Source organism: Podarcis bocagei (genome assembly GCF_964188305.1).
Source record: "Podarcis bocagei genome assembly, chromosome: 1".
In the NCBI taxonomy this organism is placed as follows: domain Eukaryota; kingdom Metazoa; phylum Chordata; class Lepidosauria; order Squamata; family Lacertidae; genus Podarcis; species Podarcis bocagei.
In genome coordinates, this window is record NC_138125.1 from 24568302 (window position 1) to 24593662 (window position 25361).

A 25361-nucleotide genomic window follows, 5' to 3' on the forward strand; every position below is an offset into this window, starting at 1 on the left:
ATAGTTGAATTCCTGGTCTGTGCTGGTAGCCACATTTCTTTGCAAATAAATCCCACCATAATCAATGTGAGATACCATCAAAGCTAAGATCAAGCTCACAGTTACATCGGCATCTAAATCTTTTTGGCTTTATGGGTTGGGGGCATCTGCCTGTGTCAAAAACCTAAAACCTGTTAAAATTGTCCTGGCTACAAGCCAGGGGAATCTGGCCACTAGTTCTTTGGAGCTGAACAGGACCTGGATAAGTGAAGACTCTTGGCATTACTTTAAAAAGCCAAGATTCTTTGGGGAAAGCCAAGGCACTTAACCCATTTTCCAAACTGACTTAAACTTGCAGTGAAAAAATGTACCCAACGTATTAACTGTGAAGACATGCAAAACTAGAGCTTCCATTCAGGAGACTTGCCCCTGCTGGCTATTAGCTTTCCTGTTATGTGAGTTTCTAAACAAGAGCATATGGAGCTTAAGACAGAAAAAGACATGGGCTGCTCTTCTGTGGAACAGGATAAAGTGCCTTTCTCTTAGAAAGTCTCCTACCAGCTTACCTGGTTAAAACTTCTGCTGGCAGAAACCTTAACCCACATTTGCTGTTAACCAGCATTTGGATATGGGTTCCAAATACTGCTGAATGGTGAAATCTGGTTCACATCTATCATGGCCAAGATCAGTACCTTAACCACAGCTGACATAACCAGGAGCATGCAACTGCAGTTAAGATCCTGGGAATATTTATGGGTGAAACCCAGTGGTGTCCCTGTTAGAATTCCTGTTCCATGATTGCAGTCATGGGATTGTTGTCTTTCACATGATGGTATATGTTTTGACTCCACAGAGTGGGAAGTGACGGAGACAGGATGTTTGTGTTACTGTGTTCTGTGAAGTGGGACTATGTCCTTTGTTCATTCTCTTTGCTGTCTGATGCTAGAAAGAGAGGGAGCCAATCAGACAGCAAAGAGAATGAACAAAGGACAATAGTTCTGTGTTCATGGAACACAGTAACACAAACATCCTGTCTCTGTCACTTCCCACTCTGTGGAGTGAAAACATATACCATCATGTGAAAGACAACAATCCCATGACTGAAATCATGGAGCAGGAATTCTAACAGTCCCACCAGCAGAACTACTTCCCTTCCCTCTGCCCCACTTTGATCCAGAGGATTGGGGGATTGGAGAGCAGAATGGCAGGGGGAGGGGGAATTGCAAGGAAGAGGAGAGGAAGGAGTTGTTGCATTCATAAGAAGTCCACTCACACAACACTGGATGTCCCCCTAAGTGTTCTCATCATAGCCACAGAATGACATGTACAAAGAACAGTGGTTGCTCTGGCAACAGAGCAAACAAGCTTAATTAATCCACACCGTTGTCAAACTGAATAAACAGTACATGGATGGACGGAGAAATCTGTTGCTCTGGAGTGTCCCGAGTATTTGTAAGCACAGCTCACCTACAACTAGTGACGAAGAGAGGAGATGGCCCTGTCAGTGAAATACAATCTGCAGGCGGCCACCTGCTCATGGCAGCTCCTTTGTGATTATACTCCTCTAGCAACATCTATTTCTAGCGCTTAGCGTTGTCACAGCCTGTCTTGTTCAGCTTGAGATAATACGAGAGCAATTTGCTTTCGACGTGGTTTAAATTGTTCACCGGAGCCATGAGAAACCCCCTCAGGCTCAGAACACATGCTTCATAATTCAGAAGGAGAGGGAATCTGCTAGCAGTTAATGGTGCACCTTGGAGTGCAGCAGAGAGGTAAAAATACGGCCCCAGTTGTTTTGAATAATACACATACACATAAACGCAATTCAAACCCCTTTCAGTTTTCCTGCTGCTTTTTGCTTTCGCAGGAGGAAAGAAGTGCCTGTAGGCTTGTTACCTGTAGGAACTCTCCCCATACCTGCATGCCAACAACAGCTGTGGGTTAACTTCCCTCACTCCATGAATGCACGACCCAACCTGGAGAATCTCTGTAGGACCCCAAAGCCTGTAATTCCAACAGCGGTTTGACCATGGAAGTTATGTTTATGTCTCTGTGGTTGACATAGTTATTCAGACTTTGACTGCCCTGTACCCACAGACAGCCTTGGCCGTGACATCTGACTCTCAATCCATATTACCATTTTGTGAATCTGGCACATTCTTGGAACCAGGCAGGAAGTGATGAAAGATGCAGGGTGTTCTGTTCAGCCCTCCAAGTCATTGTGCTGCTTCTAGTGCACCTTACTTCCACTGAGCATCTGTTACCACACGTTGTCTAACTGCTTATCTGGATGGATTTTCCAATAATGTGGGCTTTTGAAAGCAATCCCAGCAGAATGTTTTTCAACATTATTTTGGCATTCTTTCTCAGTCTCTGTGCAATCACATAAATGTCTGTGCAGCTAGGCTGGATTTTTGGCAGGCTTCCCACAACCACCCTTAAGAGCACATACCAAAGGACATGGTTCTCACTCACGTTTTTTTCCACTACAGTGGTAGCCTCCAAGCCTTTTTTTATTATCATCCAATTTCTACCCAGCGCTTCCTTCAGATTCTCTTGCTAGAGTGTTTTTTTCTGTTGCAATTACCACACTTAAGTACCCATTTCTTCAGCTTTTATCCACCCTTTCGCTTTTACAGTTTTATCTGCCTCTCTCTTTTTGTACATTTAGTGCTGTTTCTTTCCTCAATCGTCTTTTTGTGCATCCCCACCTAGACTGGGCTTATGGCTCGACATGGGGCTTTCCCCATAAGTGCCTGTCCTGTGACAGCAAAAAACGTAACACCTGAAATTCTGGAGATTCATATTGTGACTTAAGCTATTTACTTTTAGTTGCACCCAGGACTAAATGTAACCACCAGCTGTGGAAAAGTTATGGAGTCAATTGGTTTGCAGACCAAGAGGCAGGCAGACAGGCCAAGATAAACATCAGAAACCACCATTGCTTAAAATCTTAACCCATTCCTTCCAATCCATTTGGAAACCAAGGTTTTAATGGCAAATAAAGTGTTTAAAACTACAATGTGGAGGAATTCACTTAAACAATGCTTCAAGCAGCAAAAGCTTTTTCTTTCCGCCCAAGGCATTTAATTTCTCATGCTTTTCCTGTACTCTGAAAGGAAGGTTCCAATAATTTCTCTTGCCCCAGGACAAACAAACAAAAGGTAAAAAGTTACAGATAGAGGCCCTCTGGGGTGCCTTCTTGTTTCTTATAAAGAACATTCTCTTTTGATTTTTTGAAGTCTTCGTTTGTTACTTTCATTCTCCGTTCCCGCAGAGCCATCAAGCCAGCCTCTGTGCAAATAGCCTGCCAGAGATGGAAGCCTCTGGTTAGAAAATTATGAGTCTCACTTTTATTCAATGCAGTGAAAAAATAATTTTCAGTAAGCAATACTTGCAATATTGTCCAGCTAGGGCAGCAATCCTATGCATACTTACTTAGGAGTAAGCAGCACAGCACTGACTGAGACTTACTTTTAAATAAACCTGCACAAGATCGGGGCATAAGTCTGTTAAGGTTGGTTCATCTCTTAACTAAACAAAAAGGCAATTGGATGTAACACACAGTAATCTTTACATACTTTTTTTTGTTCTTTCCCTCTCCATACTCTGCTCTCGCAGAAGCAGAGCCCAATGAATCTTTTCAGCATTTGAGTGAAATGCCAAAATCGAAGTTTTTACAATGAAGTGTCATGGGTTTAAGCAAGAAAATGGAGGAGATATCTTGTGAGTCGGCCATGGTGCACCCACCAGTGAAAGACAAGGAAGCAAAACAGGCCAGAGCCTTTTCAACTCTGCAACTCATCTCTTATCAAGACATATGAGCAAGTGTCTCCATACCTCCCTGTCGGAGCATCATACTCAACTGCAGAGGTCCTCTTAGTTTTCCTGCATTCGGGGTTAGCACCCTTCCTATCAATTCCTCCAACCCGTGTCAATGCTGGCAATATTTCAGCTCTTGTTAAAGCATGCCTCATGAAACACACTCAAGCCTTTTCTGTTGGTTAATGTTAGGAATTAATTAATGGGGCCCTTTTGATTATCAGTTGCATTTTATCTATCGTATTGTGATTTTAATGTTCTATCATTTTAACTTGAATACTTGAGATGGATTACAATGAATGCAAGGCCTTAGCTGCTCCCTTCTTCCCCACGAAAGGCATTCTGCAAGTGTCACTGATTCCTACAAGCTTCTAGCAAAATTTTGGCAAAATATTCAAGCATTTCTTACCCTCATTTCATGAGTTTTGGCCCCTCATACCAAAGACAGGCCCACTTCCAAATATCAATGTCTTTCTAACTCAGTAGGAGGCAAAATAGCTGACTAACCTGGGAAATACTTCCATGACACGGGAAATTTGTTATCAGGCAAACTGGAAGATGCCAGTTCATATTTTTTTAAAAACTAACCCTTTCAAAAATCAAGAATGTTCAGGTAACAGTTCCTCTAAAATTTGATAAAAATAATGGTGTTTGTGAGAAGGGATGAAACATATGAGGAAAGGAGGCTGAGATGATTTACTGTTAAGAGGAGAAACTTCGTTTATCAAGCATCTTACCTTAATATCTGCACCAGAAAGATCATCTTTAGCCATAATCAGCTCATCCAGTGTGACATCATCTGCCAAAGTCATTCTGCTGGTATGAATCTGAAAGATGCGCTTCTTTGTTTTCTCGTCGGGCAGAGGGAATTCAATCTTCCTATCGATACGTCCTGGTGATTGAAAAACAAAAACCAGGCAGCTTAGATTTTTACTGAGATGGAAGGATTTCCTTGGGTGATGCCTTCACACTGTGACTAAACAGTTTACTTCTTTAAAAAAAGTTTTATCCAGCAAATGATGGCATGCCATCTGAAAAGCAAATAAGCAACTGCAGCATAAACAATTTTTGACACTTTCTACTCCACAGCTAATATGTTCCCCTGACTAACGGAGATAAGCATCCCCTGAAGTTAGATTTCATAAACTACATATTTCTCTTACATTTACACCCTGCCTTTCTTCCATGGAACTCAAGGTGGCCCATTGAGGGTTTCCAGGCCATCTCCCATCTAGGTACTGACCACACCCTGATTTGCTCAGCTCCAACAAGTTTGTTGTACTATTTGTCTTCAGACCATATCCTGGGATCTAGCATGCAGAACTGTAACTGCTCACATCCCTCATTTTTCACGCCTCTCTCTCCCCAGGTTCTAAATCTAGATTATGAGCCACTGAGGGAGAGGAACTTGCCCATTTTTGCTTGGATAAAAGTGTCATGTCCCGTAATAACATCAATAAAGGAAGCACTTAGCTTATTTATTGAGAAACTGCAACATAGTCAGTAGTCAAATACAAAAAAACAAGTGGAAATAATTTGCAACACAATGATCACCTGGCCTGATTAAAGCTGGATCCAGTGTTTCTATTCTGTTAGTGGCCATGATCACTTTTACATCTCCACGTGAGTCGAACCCATCTAATTGGTTCAGCAGCTCCAGCATTGTTCGTTGGATTTCCCTTTCGCCCCCCGAATTTGAATCGTACCTTTGGAGGAGAGAATAACATCAAAGTAAGTTGCATGCAGCAGTCTCCACAGAAGATCGCATTTCCCTTTATCTCTAAATAAAAATCAATGAGCAATCACAGGCAAATAAGTTATGGCACAAGCAATGGCTACACAGAGATCTCCCCCAACCTCTTTTTTTAAATTTCCAAACCCAGTGGATGAGATACCCCATTCAGCTGGATGGATAAGAGGCTGGACTCAAAGCTGGTCTACAAATGGCACTGCTTTGCTTGAACTTGCTTGCTTGGCACCACATAGCTGCTGCAAGTCTTTTCTGCCCCTTCTCATTCCCCCTGCCCTCAGTTGAAATAGCACAAAAAGCCTTCAAGATGGGGAACAGGTGCTTTTACAATACCATCAGATTTCACACGTATAATTTGCTCTGTTTCAGCAACTTCTATCTGGTCTTCCTTTGAAATTTTAAGCGACTGCTTTAGCCTCCAGTAATTATTACAACAGGTGTTACAAATGGCTCAGTTAGAGTATAGTCTGAGAGTGCTCTTGGCACCTATATTACATGAGATGTTAGCTTCATAGCATCTTCAAACTTACTCCTACAATGTGGGGTAGAATTTTTTAAAAAATGCAAGATGGGATTATCAGGATTATAGGCAACTTATGGTTTAGGCACAGCTGAACTGACCAATGGATGCAGGGGTCCATAACGGAACCCTCACACGAAACAAGCATTGGCTCTGTAGCAAAAACACCTGTGAGCAAAAGCAAAGTAACCTTTGGGGAGCGCAGAATGCAACACAGCTCCTGTGTCCCAACTCCTATCATTGATTGACTGGAAAGAAAGGAAAAAATGAAACCAATTCATAGAATTGCATTTGTTACATCCCACATTAAAGTGGGAACGTCCTACCTTTTGGTACCTATAGCATCGATTTCATCGATGAAGACGATTGACGGGGCATGTTCCTCAGCCACTCGAAACAGTTCTCGAACAAGCTTTGGACCATCTCCCAGGTACTTCTGTATGAGTTCAGAACCAACCACTCTCAGGAAGGTGGCAGAGGTTTGGTTTGCGACTGCTTTGGCTAGTAATGTTTTACCTGTTTGATTTCCAAAACACAGTTGAATTTAGAGCTTGCAGAAACAGTGACTAATCTGCATTACAATGCTATGCATGCATGCAGTTTGGAACTATCCACAAGGTACCCATATTGTCTATGAGAAATTAACCTCTGAGGTTAGCCAGTGTGGTGTAGTGGTTAAGAGCGGTAGTCTCGTAATTTGGGGAACCGGGTTCGTGTCTCCGCTCCTCCACATGCAGCTGCTGAGTGACCTTGGGCCAGTCACACTTCTCTGAAGTCTCTCAGCCCCACTCACCTCACAGAGTGTTTGTTGTGGGGGAGGAAGGGAAAGGAGAATGTTAGCCGCTTTGAGACTCCTTAAAGGGAGTGAAAGGTGGGATATGAAATCCAAACTCTTCTTCTTCTTACAATTCAGCTACAGCCTTGGAAGTACTTCAAAAAGGTTCCTACAACTTGAACTCATGCTTCCTGGGGGAGAGGTATGCTTTATATTTATATTTTGCTGGAAGCTGCCTAGAGTGGCTGGAGAAACCCAGCCAGATGGGTGGGGTATAAGTAAAATAATAATAATAATAATAATAATAATAATAATAATAATAATAATAATATGCTTGACTGGAATGTTGGTGCAGAGAATGCAATTAAAGGAATGTCTGGAAAACATGGCCATATTTGGTGAAGATGTTTTCTAAAAAAATAACAATATCAATACAAAAAAAACCAAATCAATACATAAATTATCCAAGTCAGTTTAAACCCCAAGGCAATATAAAATAAAAACTAATAAGTAGACAAAGAGCTGGAAAAACATTTTGCAAACTCAACTTACAAAGGCACAACCTGCCTTAACCTGCCAAGCAGGTAGCAGCCTTGGGCTTCCTTGCAGAAAAAGCTTTCCAGAGTTTCAGCACTGCAGCAGAAAAGGCAATGTGTCTTGTGGAGCCAATCCAGCCTCCACAGAAGATGGCATTTTCAGCAGCACCTCATGGGTAAATATTAGCTTATCACATCCCACATTTCAGAACCACACTGTTATAAAGAACAATGCCAGAGATACTAGCAAGACCTTATTGCTCCAGCCTCCAGGCAGAATATCTATGAGCTGTGTACCAATCATGAGGTGCAGCCAGGAGTGTCAACATTTAGAGACATATAGAACCAGAAAGACAGAAGAGTAGTACCTGTGCCAGGTGGTCCATACAGAATGACTCCTTTGGGTGGCTTGATACCCATCTCTTCATAATATTCAGGATGGGTCAAAGGGAGCTCCACAGACTCCTATAGGAAGAAGCAACAACATATCTATCTGTATATTAGCTCTTCCTAGCTGGAAAAAAAATCACAGACTGGACAGTGAATTAATGATCAAAATTAGAATTTTCAAAAGTGAATGTTAACACTGAGCATTTTAAAGCAACAAATGCTGTTAACTCCAATGTTTCCGACAGACCCCAGTGTGATGAAAGAGCTGGAGTTTCAAGCTGAGAAACAAGAACCCTGAGAAACAGAGATTTGAAGCGTCTCTGAGCTTGGATAGTCCTAGGCAATTCTCTGTAAGCCTAATTCCTCTTATAGGATTAAAGTGCACAATTTCTTTGCAAGGTGCTATAATACATACCAGTACATACATACATACATACATACATACATACATACATACATATGAATGTTTTTCACCATCATCTGGGTCTCAAAGTGGCTTACAATGATAGAAACATGAAATATTACAATATACAAAAACAATGCAGCTCGCACATGCGCAGAAGCTCTAAATCGCACTTCGTGCATGCACAGAAGTGCAAATCGCTCTGCGTGCGTATGCAGATGCAGCGCTTTGCCCTGTGTCCTTTTCGGCTAGTGGCTGGGGCTCCCGAACGGATCCCGGCCGCAAAACAAGGTACGACTGCAAACAGTATTTTTTAAAAATGAACAAGGATTAAAAACTGCAGAAATAAAATAGACTCGTTTTGAAAGGCTTGGGACAGAAAAAGATGATTTTTCAACAAACACTGAAAAACAGAACAGGAGGTTGCTTCATTTCTAAAGGAAGAGAATTGTAGTGGACTGGAGCCTCAGCACTACAATCACACTCTCAAGCCACAGGGACATGTGACACCATCAAGAGAGATCATTACCTGACCGCCTCTCTGCTAAGCAAAATACAGTTGAAGTTCCAGCAGTAGTTGCTGAGCAATAGAATCAAGTAAATACCAGCACTTTTTTTATTACTTTTTAAAAAATTGTGACATCAGTGCTCCTTCTTTCATCAGTGCTGAAAGTATAAATACCTTAATTTCTTGAATCTGGTTATCTAAGCCTCCAATATCGGCATATGTCTCTTGAGGGGCTTTCTCCACCTTCATCACTGTCACTAAAGGATCTGTGTCATCCATGAGGACTCCTATCACAGCGTGGACCTAATCAAAACAGGCAGCAGCACCAATAAATAATATTGCATGTAATTCACTTGGGTCTGGGTTGGAGAGAAACAACACGTTTATCTGAGTGTTTGTCCCATTCCTAGCAAGGAGGCAAAGCATAAATGTCATTGACATAGGTCTGTGGGCCAGCTCTCTTGGTCAAAATCACCACCAGAAAAGGATGCCCAGAACCACCCCAAATCAGCAGAGACCTCTGCTGCTTCTGCCTGCTCCAAAATACAGTGCTATCTGGCAGATTTCTACACCACAGCCAAAGTTTGTTTGTTTACTTATAAGAAACTTATTGGTTGCTTGTCACCCAAAGGGTGCATAAATACACTGTACCATAGAAAAAGAAGAGGGGAATCAAATAAAACATATGCCATATTGGGAAAACAAAAAATGAAACACCAGCCGCCAGTTACAGCAACAAAATACAGTAGTAGCACACAAGCAATAAAGTTCTCTGACTAGCTCGGAAGAGTCAACAGCAAACACAAGAAACACAAGTTACTGAGTCAAGGTTTTGGTTGCTGCACATTGGGCCCTAAACATGTCTACAAATACAAATGCATGCAAGATGAATAGTGTGATCTACGTTACGCACAGGTACAATTATAGCATTCCAGCAGTAACTTCAATGAAAATGTCAACTGAATTTCAGACAAACTGCTGCAGCTCTATCGGACAACAGGGCAAGTTTGCTACATATCCAATTAAGCATGGCTCAGGCTACATCATTACACCATGCTGCAACACCAGCAACAAAAATTAAAAGAAACTGGTGTTGTCTGCCACTTTGCATTGACTAAGCTGTCCAAGGGAAGTGACAGGGCAGATGACAAGTAATTATCCTCTCATGAAAATGATTTCACAGCTGATCAAAAGAGGCACTTTTCTTTTCTTTTTGCTTTTCTTCATACCTTTCCATTCTAATCCAAAGAAGCAACAACCGGGTGCTGTTCAAATCAATAGGAATCTAGTGTCTCATAACTAGTTGACTTCATGTGATCAGCTCTCGCTACACAGGGCTGTTTACTATCTCTGTTGCCCTCCTCCGAGTTCTCCACTAAGTTTGAATCCTTTTCAAATTTGTCATGCCCAGACTACAGCAGGTCGTCAAAATGTGCATGGTGCAAACTCAAGACTGCAGCAGAGGGAAAGGCAAGAGGCAGGCTGGGCTGAGAACTAGCTCCATTGGGTTCCTTCTCTCTCTGAACTGTTTCTATTCCATTTTCAATATTGGTGCCCAAGTTTGTTTTCTTCTTCCTCCTCAACCTTTTTTTCCCTTTTGTGCCATGTATTTTAGATTGAAAAATGGCACGTAGGGATTGTCTTACTTGCTCCTGGCAGCTCTGGGAGATTTTTGAGCTTCAGAGTGGGGCACAATTTTTTAAGATAAATAAATATTAGTAAATGTTACGCACTTTCAGAGGCAGGCTACTCATCTTTAAATATGACAATAATTACCTTATGATTAAGCAGAACTGAACACCCTGGCTCCAGCAAATCCTTGTCTACAAAGGAGAGAATGCTGACATAGTGCTCTGATCCCACCGACGTAGACACGATAGCATGATTATCATCAATAATCTCCTCCAGTGTCCCTACAGACATCGGGGTCCCTCTCAGATCATCCACCTTTGATCTCTCTTCCTGCAAACAAAAATAAAATGTAAGTATGCATGGATTGACCATCACCCTGCCAACCTTCTATGTCTACAGTAGAGAAAGGACTGATAGGGCCACTTTTGGTGGCACTCCCTACCTGCAAACAAGGGCCTCAAGCTAATTCCATTATGTTAGAACAGAAAGTCTGCAAATAGGCAAGATAGCAAGAATGTAAAACTGACCATAGGTTCTGCTTAAGTTTGTGCTTCTTAAAGTCCTAAGTAATCAAGCTTGTTTTATGCCACCCTATCTTTACCTAGAGCAGGTGAATCCTGTGCATCCTTCTCAATATACATCTATATTGTATTGAGAACCTCGGATGTCATTTTAAATAGCTTTGTTTGTGAACCTTATAAATAGAAGAGCAAGCTAAAAATGTGATGTATTGGATTTTCCTTCCTTCCTTCCTTCCTTCCTTCCTTCCTTCCTTCCTTCCTTCCTCTCTTTCTTTATCTTTATTTGCCAGACCAATAGCTACTATGGTATACTAAACCTGCAATGTAGTTTCTTTAACACACTACCTAAGAACACCTATAGGGCTTATTCTCTTACGGTTCAAACAGAAAAATGATTATTCTGCTTCATAGCATAGCTTGAGCCAATAGGACAGGGGAAAACTGTGGCCCTCCTAACGTTGCTGGACTACAGTGGATTTTCAAAGTGCAGAAATAACCCACGTCCATTTTGTTCTCTATATAATAAGCACAGTTTCAGAAACATGGCAAGGTCATTCACGATTCTGAACAATTTATTGTGGAATGAGATTTCCTCAGGCAACGCCTGTTTCACTAAATGAATAGAAGAGGCAGAAGGTGGAAAGTATACAAACAAATGGCTTGAGATACAGACTGGAGCAAGTTAATAACTGGAGATGGATAAGCAGAGAGAATATTTGCCTCTCAACATATACCTCTTGCTTTTCTTCCAAAGGTTTCATCTGTTCCTGGTTCCTGATGAATTCTTCCTCCATCAAAAGGTAATCTTTTATTCTTTCCAATTTCAACAGTTTGAGTCTGCACTGGGTGTGAGGGGTTACTATAAAGAAAAAGGCAAAGAATAAAATTATTCAAATTTTGTGAGTGAAGCTCTGGGGAGAACACTGGTATCTTCATTCTTTGGGATTGCCAACTAAATGGGATTTTTAAGCTCTTAAAATTTGCCTTGGGTTTCCTGCTTTCTACCCTTAGCTACTACTTTCCTGTGAATGTAGGGGGAGCTATCTTATTCTGAACTGCAGTGAGAAGGAAGATTTCATGTCAAAACTCTTGTGTGGAGAGGTTATACGGCATTATAGAGGAGCCATTATTATTTATTTATTTTTGAGGGATAAATGTGTTCATTATTTACTTATGTTAGTATATTGCCCAACATCTTAATGTTCTCACACAAATCCCATAAGAGATTTTAAAAACATATAATAACAATAAAATTAGAAGAAATAAAACCAGAGGCAGCAACTCATATAAAAGAGCATTAAAAAGCACTAAGAGCACAACTCTAACTCTGTCTAACTCAGAAGTCCTACTGAATTTGAATTTAGGACTGCAGCCTAAAAGATTTAATTTCAAAGCAAAAGGATTATAATACAGGGTGCCAGGGAAGCCTCTCTGGAGAGGGAGTTCCACAACCAGTACAGTACCACTGAAAATGCCCCCTCTCCAGTAATCACCCACCACCACACCTCATTTGGTGATCACACTCAGAGAAAGGCCTCTGAAAATGACCTCAGAGTCAAGGTAGGTGTATTTTAAAGGTTATTTTAATATGGCTAAAATCTGCTCTGTGCTTCCAGTATTTGGACAGTAATCAGATTATAAAATAAATTCTAAAAGTTGAAAATGACTAGACACCTACAGGCTCAAAGTTCTGGATTCCATGACACAGTAGTAAGCAGATGTTATAAATATAAATGGTTGCCTCATGCCAAATCAAACCGTTGATCCATCTAGCTTTCACTCGGCTTGACAATAGCTCTCTGAAGTTTCAAACAAAGAGGCCTCTTCCGGCCTTGCTATCTGAGCTTTATAAGCAGAGATGCCCAGGACTGAACTGGGGCTCTTCTATATGTAACACGTACTCTGTGATGGTCCCTTCCTGAAATATGCACAAACCAGCTGCGCTTACCCAGTGGGAGTTTGCTGGCAGCATCTGGTCCCTTTGTCTTCTTCTTCTTTTTCCCCACTCGAGTTGGAACTGGAGGCTCATATTTCTTCTTCTTATCCTTTTTTATTTCAAGAATCAGGTAGAAAGAGTCAGAATGATGAAAGAATTGACCCCAATGAAACCTGTGCAAGAGTTAGCACTGCAGTGTGAAGAAATATGATTGCTGACCAGGGATGGAGACCCATGGTCCTTCAGATATTGTTGAACTACTGCTGCTTTCAAAATCTTTGCCCACTATTCATGCTGGATAGGGCTGATGAGAGTTGGAGTGCCACAGGTTTCCGACCCCTGGCCTAGACCAGTACAAGGAGAAACACTGAATCAACTCCAACCCGCAACTCTTACCAAAAATCTGGGAAGCAAGTTATTAATACAGAGCTCTCTGATCAATAAACTACAACCACAGGTTCCTGACTGTGTCCTAAGTGACCTCCAAAGGTCCACTATATACAATTTCAAGTCCAGCAAACAGGCTGAGATAACACATCCTCCTCCATGCAACTGGAGCTAATGCTTCACATCTTACTATGTATGGCCTTAGAAATCAAGATCCAGGTGGCTGGAGAAACATAGTGTGCCTCCGAAACAAATCAGCGCATACAATGCTCACAATTTGTCCAAGAGGACTGCTACTGAGTTGGCTCCAAACAACAGAAGGCACAAAATGAGATGTATTAGTTATGCGGTTGGTAAGATTACTTAAATGCTGCTATGGAAAGGACAGAGGAAGTTTATGTTGGTGAAAAACGTGTGTTTAAAAGTTTCTGATTACAAACTCTTGATAATCACTGTAGTACTAACGAATTCTAGATTATTAAGTTCAGTATTTTCCTGTGTGTCAATGTAACACAATGGTGACTGATAATGTTTTATGATTAAGTACAAATTCAATTACACAATGATACACCCGAGGAAATGCTGCCCAATTAGCACAGAACAGATTTTCTAAACAAAATTGTATTGCTGCATTTCTCAAGGAATTACAGCTGATAAAAACATTTTTACATTTTCTTACTTTGTCATCCTTCTTGCCACCTCCAGGACCATGTCCACCACTCTGACTTTGACCCTAATAATGGGAACAAACAGAAGATCAAGTGGCATACTAAAAGTCAGTCTACTTCACATGCTTGAAATATACAGGAACCTCCCCTCCTCCCCTTACACACATCCCACTCACGCAGAATCACATTTACGCGAGTCGCTGCATCATAAACAAATAAATTGCCCTTCCCTCGACCAGTGGCGCAGGAGGCACTTTCTCCTTGCCTCCGCCATCCTGGCACCAGTTCTGCTGGGCGCCATTCTCAACCCATGCCCTCCATGGCCAGCTGCTGCAGCTGCACACACTAGCTCACCTCAGGCAGGCAGTCCAGGTAGTGGCCCCAGCAATTTCCAGGGTGAATCTGTCTCTCTCCTCTCTGCACACTCTCCCTATTACAATGGGGGTTCTCACCACATTACATGATTTCATTTATGTACAGAGGGGCCCGGAACATAAGTTGGGGGGGGGACCTGTACTAAACATATTGATATTCAAATATTTACACCATGAACCAAGTCCCATTCTACCACCCAAGTAAGGTTGTAATCCTATCCACACATTTGAGGGAGCAAGTCTCAATGAATTCAGCAGAAATGACTTTTGAGATATTTAGGATCATACTGCATGCATGTTTAGGACTGCAGCTTAAGATGTGCAAAACAGATGTAAACTTCCAGCATCTTAATGAAACTGGAAGTACAGACTACGATCTGCCACACTGGAAAAGAATGTAACTTTTAGTTTCAACAAAAATTCTTCACAGTGAAGTGCTTTTAAACAGCAGTAGTTTAAAACCAAACTGACAAAAAAATTCTCATTTGTGTTTGGAGAGCTAATCACACTAGCATAGTGATGTGCAGTCCAATCCTACGAATGTTTACTTGGAAGCTTTATAATGTTCGGTGGGGTTGCTTCCAGGTAAGCATGTACACAACTGCACTAAGGGCCAAAAGCAGGATGTCCTCAATTCAAATCACTCCACTACATAACTAAGTAAATGGGCTTTCACTAGGGCAGCTTACGATAAAAGCAATGCGACTGCCCTGCACAACCAACCTGCCAATGAGAAGCTTTGTGGGCTTTTATAAGTTAAAAGCTACTGCTGCGTTTTTTATTTTATTTTTTAGATCTGCCAAGTGGTTAAAGAGTTTTACCCTTTGACTCAACGGTCTCTTGGAATCACAGCTTTACTGGGGTAAACAGGACACAAAAACCTCCGTAAACAAACAATTCACACACAGAGACCTGTACGTGTGAGCCGTGATTCACAGAGACCTATACATGTGAGGCATGAATACAGTGGATGCTCGGGTTGCGAACGTGATACGTGCGGGAAGCACATCTGCAACCCGCAGCGTCCGCAACCAGCAGCGCTGTGTCTGCACACACGCGGATCGCGCTTTGGCACTTCTGCGCATGCACCGAAACCCAGCCGTAACCCATTCCGGTACTTCCAGGTTCGGCGCGGTGCACAACCCGAAATAGGGCAACCCGAAGTGTCTGTAACCTGAGGTATGACTGTATATTTGTGTGCATAAGGCTCGTGAGTTACACAAACAAAAACAATTATTATTATTTCATTGTTTGTACCCTCCCACCTGACAGGATTGACCTAGCCACTCTGGGGCACAAAAGTCTGTGCAGTACAGTGGTACCTCTGGTTACGTACTTAATTCGTTCTGGAGGTCCGTTCTTAACCTGAAACTGTTCTTAACCTGAAGCACCACTTTAGCTAATGGGGCCTCCTGCTGCCGCCACATGATTTCTGTTCTCATCCTGAGGTAAAGTTCTTAACCCGAGGTACTATTTCTGGGTTAGCGGGCAGGTGTTTGTGTGTGTGTGTTTTCCACACCAGAGGCTGACATTGGCAGATGCGACTAGTGGCCACATAAGTCTCACTTTAGGCGTCACCACAACCGACGAGCGCCAAGGCCGTCACAACCTAACTCTTGACAGCGAGCTCCCAGAAGGGGCCCGGATTCCTCCGCGACCACCTTCGCCGCCGCAGTGGGCCCTCGAGGCCTTTAGCCCCGCTCTTCCTTGCTCTCTGGTCCCCCCCCCGCCCCGTCTCCATCGCACGGCATCCACCCCGCCTCGGGTAGGGGGCGGGCCATGACACCGCATTAAATCTGCGAAGCCCACGCAGAGAGACGGAAGCGGCAGGATCCTGGTCCACCTCTCCCTCCTCCTCCTCCTCGCCGCCTCTCGGTTTCTCCAGGCGAGGCCCAGCTGCGGCGCCTGCAGACCGAAAAACCCCGGAATCTCCGGCCTCCCCAACCCGGCTCACCATTCTGCTCACTCACAGCCGGCCGCCGGAAACTGAGCGGACCCTTGAAGAGACGGAAGCGGAAGCGGGCTCCCTACGGACCCCCGCGAGGACCAAAAAGCATGCGCGAAGCAAGAGCGACGCCGATAGGGGGCGGAGCCAAGGATTGGCAGGAGCCTATCAAAAAGAAGACTCCGGGAAAAGGACGCCCGCTTGTTTCTATGGGAACGGGAGAAAGGGCGCCGTCGTAGATGTTTTGGTTCCCTGGGGGTGGAGGACGGGTTGTGTGTGTTGCAGTGTGCCCCCAAAGAGGGTATATTTAGAAAAGAAAAATGCTTTAAATGAGTTGATCTTGGAAGGGACAGGAAACGTTTTGGAAGAGAGGGGTTGCAATGGAAAAGCTCTTGGCGTTGGTTTGGGAAGAGAAAGGGAATTAACATTTTGATAAATAAAGGATCGACGCGTGCTGATTTATGTGCAAAAGCTCCGTTGTTTCGGTTTAAAAAAAAGGGATTTATGTTAAGTGCATGTTCATATTAAACGTCCTGCTGATGACCTGAAGAAAAATGTGTGCGTGCTGCTGCCAGCACGGTTGAAGGCGATACGATTGGAACATGCAATAGTTTTTTTCTGATGCAAAGACAGGAGTAACCTCAGATCTGAGTCGCTTTCCACGGCCCTGGAGCGAAGTGATCTCTGGTGGGTCCCCTCCTGCATTGGTGCCCACCACAGAGTGGGTGTGGAAAACACACACACACACACACACACTCTCAGAGAGAGAGTTTTAATTACATAAAATGCCTCATCTCGGAGCAAAACTATATTAGGGGAAACTTGATAATTAAAATGGTGAATAATTTGCAGATATTATCTGCAGATATACAAGTAGGTTTAGAATTCTGTTAGACAGAGCTTTGAGGTTAAGGATAGGAGAAGCAGAGGGAACACTATGCTTTCCTCCTCCTTTCCCTGAGCGTGACCCATACACCCACCCCCAATCCAGAAATCCCTAGAACAGCAGGTATGCGAGGTGCATGGGGAGAGGAAAGATGGAGAACAGTTGCACAAGCAGAAATCTTTGCACTGATGAAATCTTTGCCTTAGTGCTATGTTAGTCGCCGCCAGGGGACTCTAAAATTAGTTATACTCCCGGTGGAGTAAGGACTTCCCGGTGTCCTGATCTTGCCGGAGAGAAATAATTTGTCAAGTTTACTGAAATGTGTGTCCTTTAGCCTTCTGTGACACCGATGTTGATTCATACATTATACTGTAATATTGAATTCCTATTAGTTTTCTCTATTGCCTAGTTTTCTTAGTTGCTACTTAATTAAACCATTATTTTTTCTTTTTAAGATTTATACTTCGTTTACCACAACTTGTCTTCCTGGGTTCTTCTTACAGTCTCCCATGGAATTTAAGGAGAAAATAATAATAGTAATTTTATTATTTGTATATATGAAAAACAAGCCTTTTTTGTCTGCTTTAAACCATGGGTAGGCAAACTAAGGATCCGACCCAATCACCTTCTAAATCCGGCTCCCGGACGGTCCGGGAATCAGTGTGTTTTTACATGAGTAGAATGTGCCCTTTTATTTAAAATGCATCTCTGGGTTATTTGTGAGGCCTGCCTGGTGTTTTTACATCAGTAGAATGTGTGCTTTTATTTAAAATGCATCTCTGGGTTATGTGTGGGGCATAGGAATTGGTTCATTATTATTTTTTCAAAATATAGTCCGACCCCCCCCCACAAGGTCTGAGGGACACTGGACCAGCCCCCTGCTGAAAAAGTTTGCTGACCCCTGATCTAAACTCTCTGTACTTGCAATACTACAAACTGCTTTCAAAAATGTAGGAGGAGAAAAAAATAAGCCAGCAGAGGGCTCTGCATAACTAAATTTCATAAAGTTGATACATTGCAAGCAGAGGCCAAATTCAGGATGGATTTTCACCAACCAAGTGCTTCCTCCCCCTAAAAAAAATGTTTAGGGGTACTCTCACTTTCCTACTCATATTGAAATACTGCCCCTCAATGAGGCCAAACTTAGATTCACAAAATGTTTAGGGGTATGCGTACCCCTGCTCCCCCCCCAGAAAAAAGCACTACTCAAACCTATTGATTGGTTGCATTGCCACAGTAGTTAATAAAGATCACTCCTGCTTCGCTCCGTTGTAACCCAAGAAATATTATGCCTCTGCCACAAATGTTATGTAAGTAGGAGGATTTGTGCCTTTCATGATATGTCAGAATGGCCTCAGACTAGTTTAGTCAAGAACCTAAACTCTACCAATATTACATAAATGGGTGCACAGGACTTGCTCACGCCCCTATTTTGATGGAGATAAGCATGATCTGCAGCCTAATTCTATGAATTTACTTGGAAGTATTTATATGGTGCCATCAGTGTACAACTTTCTACCTGGCGTAGCTGATTAATAAAGGATAGCAAATGTAAACTGCGAGGCTACAATTCCATAAAATCATGGAATTATAAAGTTGGAAGGAACTTGAAAGTCATCTAATCCAACAGCCTGCAACGTGCTGGATCTGCAATGTCAGATGCATCTGCATCATCTCTTGCAGATGGCTGTCCAATCTTTGGTTAAATGTCACTCCAAAGAGAGCCTCCCAAGGCAATTACTTCCATTGTTGGGCAGCTCTTACCATTAGGAAGACATACCACTTTAAAAGAATATTTTGTTTCCTCTGGAAATTGGTCCTTGTGTGTAACTTCATTCAGTATCTCTAAAGTGCACCTGTACTGAAGCTTTGCACTTACATCCTGACATTCCTGCTTCTTGTGAACATCCAAACTCTCTTCCAAAGGAGAGTTATCAGGGCAATTATGCTAAAGCTCTGGGGACAGCTACACATGCTCACACACAACCATTTGCATTTAGAGCACATGCTAGAGAAGTTGTATTTTGCCTTTTCAGAGTGACCATGTTACTCAGCATGCTTACTTGAAAGTACACATTCCTCTGAGATCAACAGGACTTACCTCCAAGTACATGTGCTTAGACAAGGCAAGGCATGATTTGCACCATGCTCCTCTTTACTGAAGAACAGAGATTTCCTGTTTAATCTGCCAATTTTTGCTGGTAAAAAGTATATATGCCAACTTCAGGGTTGGTGTGGAAGCCCTGCATCATCATCATCATCATCATCATCATCATCATCATCATCATCATCATCATCATTATTTTGCAGTATCTGCTAAATCTGAAAATGGCATGAAAATATTTGCTTACTGGCTAGGTGGCCGTAAGGAAATATAGCCAGGCAGTAACTATTTTTATATCTGAAGAAACAGTTTAAATACTGTGTGAAGGATAAGGAAAAACAGTTTTGATTCCTTATGACTACAGGAAGACAAAGCTAATAGGATATTGTGTGACTAAGCAGATCTCTTGCTGAGAGTCATGTTTAGTCGGACTTCCTGGGTGGCGCCATCGGTAATGGCGGATTCCCTCTGATCCGGAGGGACTGGCTCCATGGAAAACGGGTCTGTTCTGCTACGGCGAAGCGGGGACCCTTTAAAAAAATCACAGGCGGATGAAGCCTGTGACCATGGGACTCGGCGGGCACCTTTCGCGCGCCCCCCAATTCGTAAAGGAACCCAATTACGGGCTCTGGAGCGAAGAGGGGCTAGTGGCGCGGTGCTGAGAGTCAACTGCTTCTTCTGTGGAGCGAAGCCGCACAGCCGTTGCCGGAGAGCGCTACCTTTTTCCTGGGACAATTTGGCTACAAAAACAACTACCCGTGAGCAGATCAAATTTGGACAATTGGACTTTAAACAACGATCTGTGAGTAGAACGGAAAATTGGATTAAGAAATTCCTCTTAATTTGGCACTGAAGCGGGAAGGTCCAAACAGGAAGTCAGCCTTTCGTTTCTTGTAGATAGATTAAAGCAAAGACATGGCAAACTAGAGTTTAGAAAATCGTTTCTAAAGGATCAACTTTCATCATCTAAAACTACTGAACCCCCTTCGGAAGCAGGAGAAGAGGGGGGATTTTTTCCGGACTGTTTAAACCTGCAGAAGAGAGTGTAAAGAAAAGTAATTTTCCACCGTCTTGAACCTGGGAGCCGGGGTATCAGGACAGACGTTTTTGGGAAGTTCATTGACTATAGACAAATGTTTTTGACAGACAGTTAAAAGAAGAGAAACAGTGATTCCATTGTTCTCTTTCGCATTTTAAAGGAACAAATTTTGACAAAATATCTGAAAAAGGAAACTTTGTTGTTAGATCTGCTGTTAAAAAAAAGAAAAGAAAGAAAAGAGATTGATACAAATAGAAGTTCTTCCCCTAGAGGGAGCTTGTGAAACTGTTATTACATTTGAACTGGGGAGCTTCACAGCTGCAAACAGATTAAGATCGTGGGAACAGACTTCTGACCTTGCATAACAATGTATTCAGAGGCTCTGGTGCGTGCTTTCTGCAAGACAAGTGCTTTATTGGAACAGTTACATGAGAAGACAGATTTGATGACTGTTGCGATTAGAAATTTTGGACAGGTAGTGGGTATCTATATAGAGCCCACCCAGGAATCAACTCAGGAGTGTGCTCTGACAGATCAGATGAGGGAGGAGGTTCTTGCTGGACCTCGGGTGGCAGAGATGGAGGGAGCTGTGGCCCAGCAGGAACATGAGTTGTTGGATCTGACAAATGAACTTGGAAGGGGCCAGATTTGGAGAGATAGAGTTTTGTTTGGCTTGGAGATGGGGGGCTGGATAGACCCCCCCCCCATGCAGGGATGTCTTGACTTTTCAAGTCTGGCAATGGGCCGTGAGGAGTTTGGGGTTGTGGGGGTCCTCAACCCTGGAGTGACCTTGAAACATGCTTTTAAATACCACATGGAGCTCAGTGTGGACTATGGAAAAGGGGCTGATCTGTCGAGAAGGGACAAAAATACTGTCAAGTTGGAGTTTCCACGAGTGAAAGGACCAGGAGACAAAGTAAAGTACAGGTATAAATATGAAGAAGATCTGCGGAAGGGACATGGAAGAGACTTAAGGGCCTCGGACATAAGATTACCAGGTTAATGAACTAGATGGATGGGATAGAAAGGACTGACAAAACCCAGGACCAGGAGGAAGAGACGTTGGATGAAGATTGGAAGAAAGTTTTTAAAAATTTTTATTTAGGATTGTTTTGTAAAATTAATGAGTGTTAGAAAAATGTTGGAAAAAATTATTTGGCTTTAGCAGAAATGTTAAAAAGAACTATGCAAGAATATGTTATGGTTATGAGAAATTGGTATAAATAAGATTTAAGTTTTGAGTTTTAGGGTTTTTTATAGTAAGATAAGGTTAAAATAGATTAAGGTAATTTAATGACAGAATATTATGAAAAATGGGAAGGATTTGCTGTGATAATTACCGTATTTTTCGCACTATAGGACGCACTTTTTCCCCTCCAAAAATGAAGGGGAAATGTGTGTGCGTCCTATGGTGCGAATGCAGGCTTTTGCTGAAGCCTGGAGAGCGAGAGGGGTCGGTGCGCACTGACCCCTCTCGCTCTCCAGGCTTCAGGAGAGCCCCACCGCCAGCCCCACAAGCTCGGGGGACAGCGGGAGAGGCGCAGCGCGCCATTCCCGCTGTCCCCCGACTTGGCTAGAAGGCTGGCGGGGGGAGAAGCCTGCTCCTCCCCGTCGCCAGCCCCGCAAACTCGGGAGACAGCGGGAGAGGCGCAGCGCGCCATTCCCGCTGTCCCCCGACTTGGCTAGAAGGCTGGCGGGGGGAGAAGCCTGCTCCTCCCCGTCGCCAGCCCCGCAAACTCGGGAGACAGCGGCAGGGGCGCAGCGCGCCCTTCCCGCTGTCCCCCGACTTGGTTAGAAGGCTGGCGGGGGGGGAGCCTGGTTTTGCGGGAGGCGGGGGAATCCCCCCGCCTCCCAGGAAAGCCAGGAGAAGCCGTGCAGCCCTTTTAAAAGGCGCGCGGCTTCTGCCGGTTTCGCGGGAGGTGGGGGAATCCCCCCGCCTCCCAGGAAATCCAGGAGAAGCCGTGCAGCCCTTTTAAAAGGTGCGCGGCTTCTGCCGGTTTCGCGGGAGGTGGGGGAATCCCCCCGCCTCCCAGGAAATCCAGGAGAAGCCGTGCAGCCCTTTTAAAAGGCGCGCGGCTTCTGCCGGTTTCGCGGGAAGTGGGGGAATCCCCCCGCCTCCCAGGAAATCCAGGAGAAGCCGTGCAGCTCTTTTAAAAGGTGCGCGGCTTCTGCCGGTTTCGCGGGAGGTGGGGGAATCCCCCCGCCTCCCAGGAAATCCAGGAGAAGCCGTGCAGCCCTTTTAAAAGGCGCGCGGCTTCTGCCGGTTTTGCGGGAGGCGGGGGAATCCCCCCACCTCCCAGTAAAGCCAGGAAAGCCCTGTGCAGCCCCTCCGCCAAGGAGAGGCTGCACGGGGCTAAAGGGGAAGCCAAAACAGCGAGCGGGATCCATCCCGCTCGCTGCCTTGGCTTCCTCCATAGCTGCGTGCAACCCCTCTGCCAAGGAGAGGCTGCACGGGGCTATGGATTCTTTAGCCCCACGCAGCCTCTCCCGGGAGGGAGAGGCTGCACGGGGCTAGGGGAAGCCAAAACAGCGAGCGGGATCCATCCCGCTCGCTGCCTTGGCTTGATCCATAGCTGCACGCAACCCCTCCGGCAGGGAGAGGTTGTGTGCAGCCTGTACGCTGCTCTTTGGGGCTGCGGGGGGAAAAAAGATTTTTTTCTTGAATTCCCCCCCTAAAAACTGGGTGCGCCCTATGGTCCGGTGCGCCCTATGGTGCGAAAAATACGGTAATAACTAGAATACAAAAAAGGGAGGTGTGAGGAGGTCGATGAAATAAGGTAATGACAGTTAAAGATTTGAGAATATTGGATCTGTTTTTAAATTTTTGTGGTTTACTTTTGTTTTTTGATTTTGATGTGTTATGTGTTTTGGTTTTGCTTTTTGCTTTTGATTTTTATCGATTTGTATTGTTTAATTGCTGTTTGTTTTTCCCTTGTTTTTTTTCTTCTTTGTCTTTTTGTTTTTTCTGTAATTTTAAAATGCTTAATAAATATCATTTTTTTTTTAAAAAAAGAGAAGGCTGGAAGTAGAAGAAAAAAAAGAGAGAGTCATGTTTAGTCTTGCCCTGCAGGGACACCACAAGGGCACTGAACACTACAAGGGACTGTTGATGAAGACGGGCATGCTCTTTGGTTCATGATTTTAAAAAATGTTGCTTCCTGTCTAATTAGCTTAGCCTTCCAACAAAGCTCTGATGGCCAACCTATGATATTGACTAGGGCCAGCACTACCAATAGGCAAATTGAGGGAGCCACCTGATTCACCAACACCAATGTTGAATTATGATTCATCTGCCAGTCTAGTTGTCTTCTGTATGTGAAATGGGGAGGGACACTGTTATGTACTGAAGTTCTCACCCTGAGCCAGCAGGGGGATAGTGTAGATAGTTTTCACTCAGGTCTGCATATGCAAATAAGGAATTGAAAGTGACTTTCAGTGATTGGATAGTTACAGAAAGTTGTTACTGTTGCTTTGTAGTTGAGCTCCATATAAGCAGGTTGGCTGAACCCTTCAGCCCAGTTCTGTTCTAGTCTGTGAATAAACAAGAGCTGTCTGAAGAATCGCTGTGTCGTCTGAGAGGTTCACCCACAGCTTAACAGGCACCATCTTGTCCTTCGTCAGTTGTTTGGCCCTCCAGATGTTGTTGAGCTATAGCTCCCACCATCCCTGGTCATACTTGCTAGGGCTGAGAAGAGCTATAGTTCAGTAATATCTGGAGACCCAAAGGTTCCCTACACCTGTCCTTCACCTTAGCCAGCCAAATATCTTGGGCTGTTAACCACATCATTTGCCCTTAAATATGTTGTATATCTTTCAGAAACAGCTATCATAGGGGCCCCTTTCTCCTTGCTATGTGATCCTGATCCTGATCAGTCTTCCTGTGCCTGCAATTTGTCCTTAGGCATTCTTCCCACAGGTTGGACTTCATTTGCAGTACTTACCAGCAAATACAAGCATACATGGACAGAGATGGTATATTAAAATATAAAACGAGGGGTGAAACCTAACCTTTAAAGAGTCAAGCATTTTCTTAAGGTCTTACATGTGAAATTTATTTAAGCTGCCAACAAAAAAGGAGCGTGCCGATAACCTTTCTGCTGTGACCTCTTACTGCCGGTCGATCAGTGTGGGGATGCAAAGCCAGAGCGGCAATTAATTATCCTTGAGAGTTGTGCTAAAAGTGTGGTTCTCAAACTTCTTTTTCTGGGCCACACTTTCAGGAGAAAAATTTGCTCACACCACACCGATTTCCCTCCCTTAAGAAATACATTGGAAAACAAAAAAAAACAACTCCTAGCAGTGCTTGATTTAGAACACAGCTACTTTATAATATGATCGTGGGACATCCCAAAAGCATAAAACAACCACTTGAGAACATGAATCATTCTCAAAATATAATTATAAACAAGCCTCTTGCATATGTACCTTAAATATTTATACAAACTCAATGTGACCTTGCTTTTGCTGGGTAATCTCTTTTATATTAGGTCTAATTTGAGACAAACAAATTCTCATCTGCTCATCAACACAAAGAAGCCTTTCCTTTTCTGATCGTTCATATTTTTCAGAGTTGAAAATTTCCCTTCACAATATGTCTGTACTATACTACACGGAAATGTTTAAATGTTCCTTTGATTGTCTTTGTCCTTGAATCTTCCAGCCACACTTGCCATCCTTTCGTGGCGGTGTGGCATCCCAGACCCACTGTGCTAAATGGCCTCTTGTTTTAATACTATGGTATCAGGAGTTGCAACTTGAATAAAATATGGGGGGGGGGGAGAGAGATAAGCCCCACCCCGCATAATCGATCTCATGATGTGGTTCACACACACCATTTGAATGGCAATGCCCATCAATTTGGGGGGCATTCCTCTCTCAAATATTTTAGTGGGGTGCAATGACTCCTCAGCCCCTAGGAGTTGGCTCCTATGTATGGTATAATAACTTCTCTCTTAGGTAGAGGTGTAGTGGTCTGGGGTCAAAGATCCCTTACTACTCCCTTACTCCAGTGTCTTAGAGCCCAATCGGCATGATGTTAGCCACTGAGAAGTTCTTTGTGCTGATTGGAGCCAATCAGAGAAAAAGGAAGTGAGGACTGGTTCCTAGGCTCACTGAAGTAGGCATGCGGGAAGAATATCGAGGAGGATTTGTTCTGTATGCTCCAAAGCTAAACGTTTAGGAACTCT

The 25361-nt window shown here is 43.5% G+C and overlaps 1 protein-coding gene across 1 annotated transcript; it reads right to left on the reverse strand.

Moving 5' to 3' along the window:
- Positions 1–2954: 2954 nt before the first annotated feature.
- PSMC1 (proteasome 26S subunit, ATPase 1) lies at positions 2955–16255 on the reverse strand. The gene is made up of 11 exons (XM_081173957.1): positions 16156–16255; positions 13839–13892; positions 12785–12881; positions 11571–11695; positions 10460–10645; positions 8858–8986; positions 7751–7847; positions 6398–6587; positions 5356–5507; positions 4539–4693; positions 2955–3286 (listed from the first exon to the last, which is right to left on the reverse strand). The coding sequence occupies exons 1-11, from the start codon at positions 16156–16158 to the stop codon at positions 3152–3154; spliced, it is 1323 nt and encodes a 440-aa protein (XP_081030083.1). The 5' UTR covers positions 16159–16255; the 3' UTR covers positions 2955–3151.
- Positions 16256–25361: the final 9106 nt, after the last annotated feature.

Bases quoted from the DNA above. Each gene is read 5' to 3' on its own strand.
- PSMC1 (XM_081173957.1), bottom strand. The intron at 10,646-11,570 runs GTATATGTTGAG...TTTTGTTTGCAG, and splicing joins CTTTGGAAGAAAAGCAAGAG to GAAGAGAGATCAAAGGTGGA. The intron at 6,588-7,750 runs GTACTACTCTTC...GAAATCAAACAG, and splicing joins GTATGGACCACCTGGCACAG to GTAAAACATTACTAGCCAAA.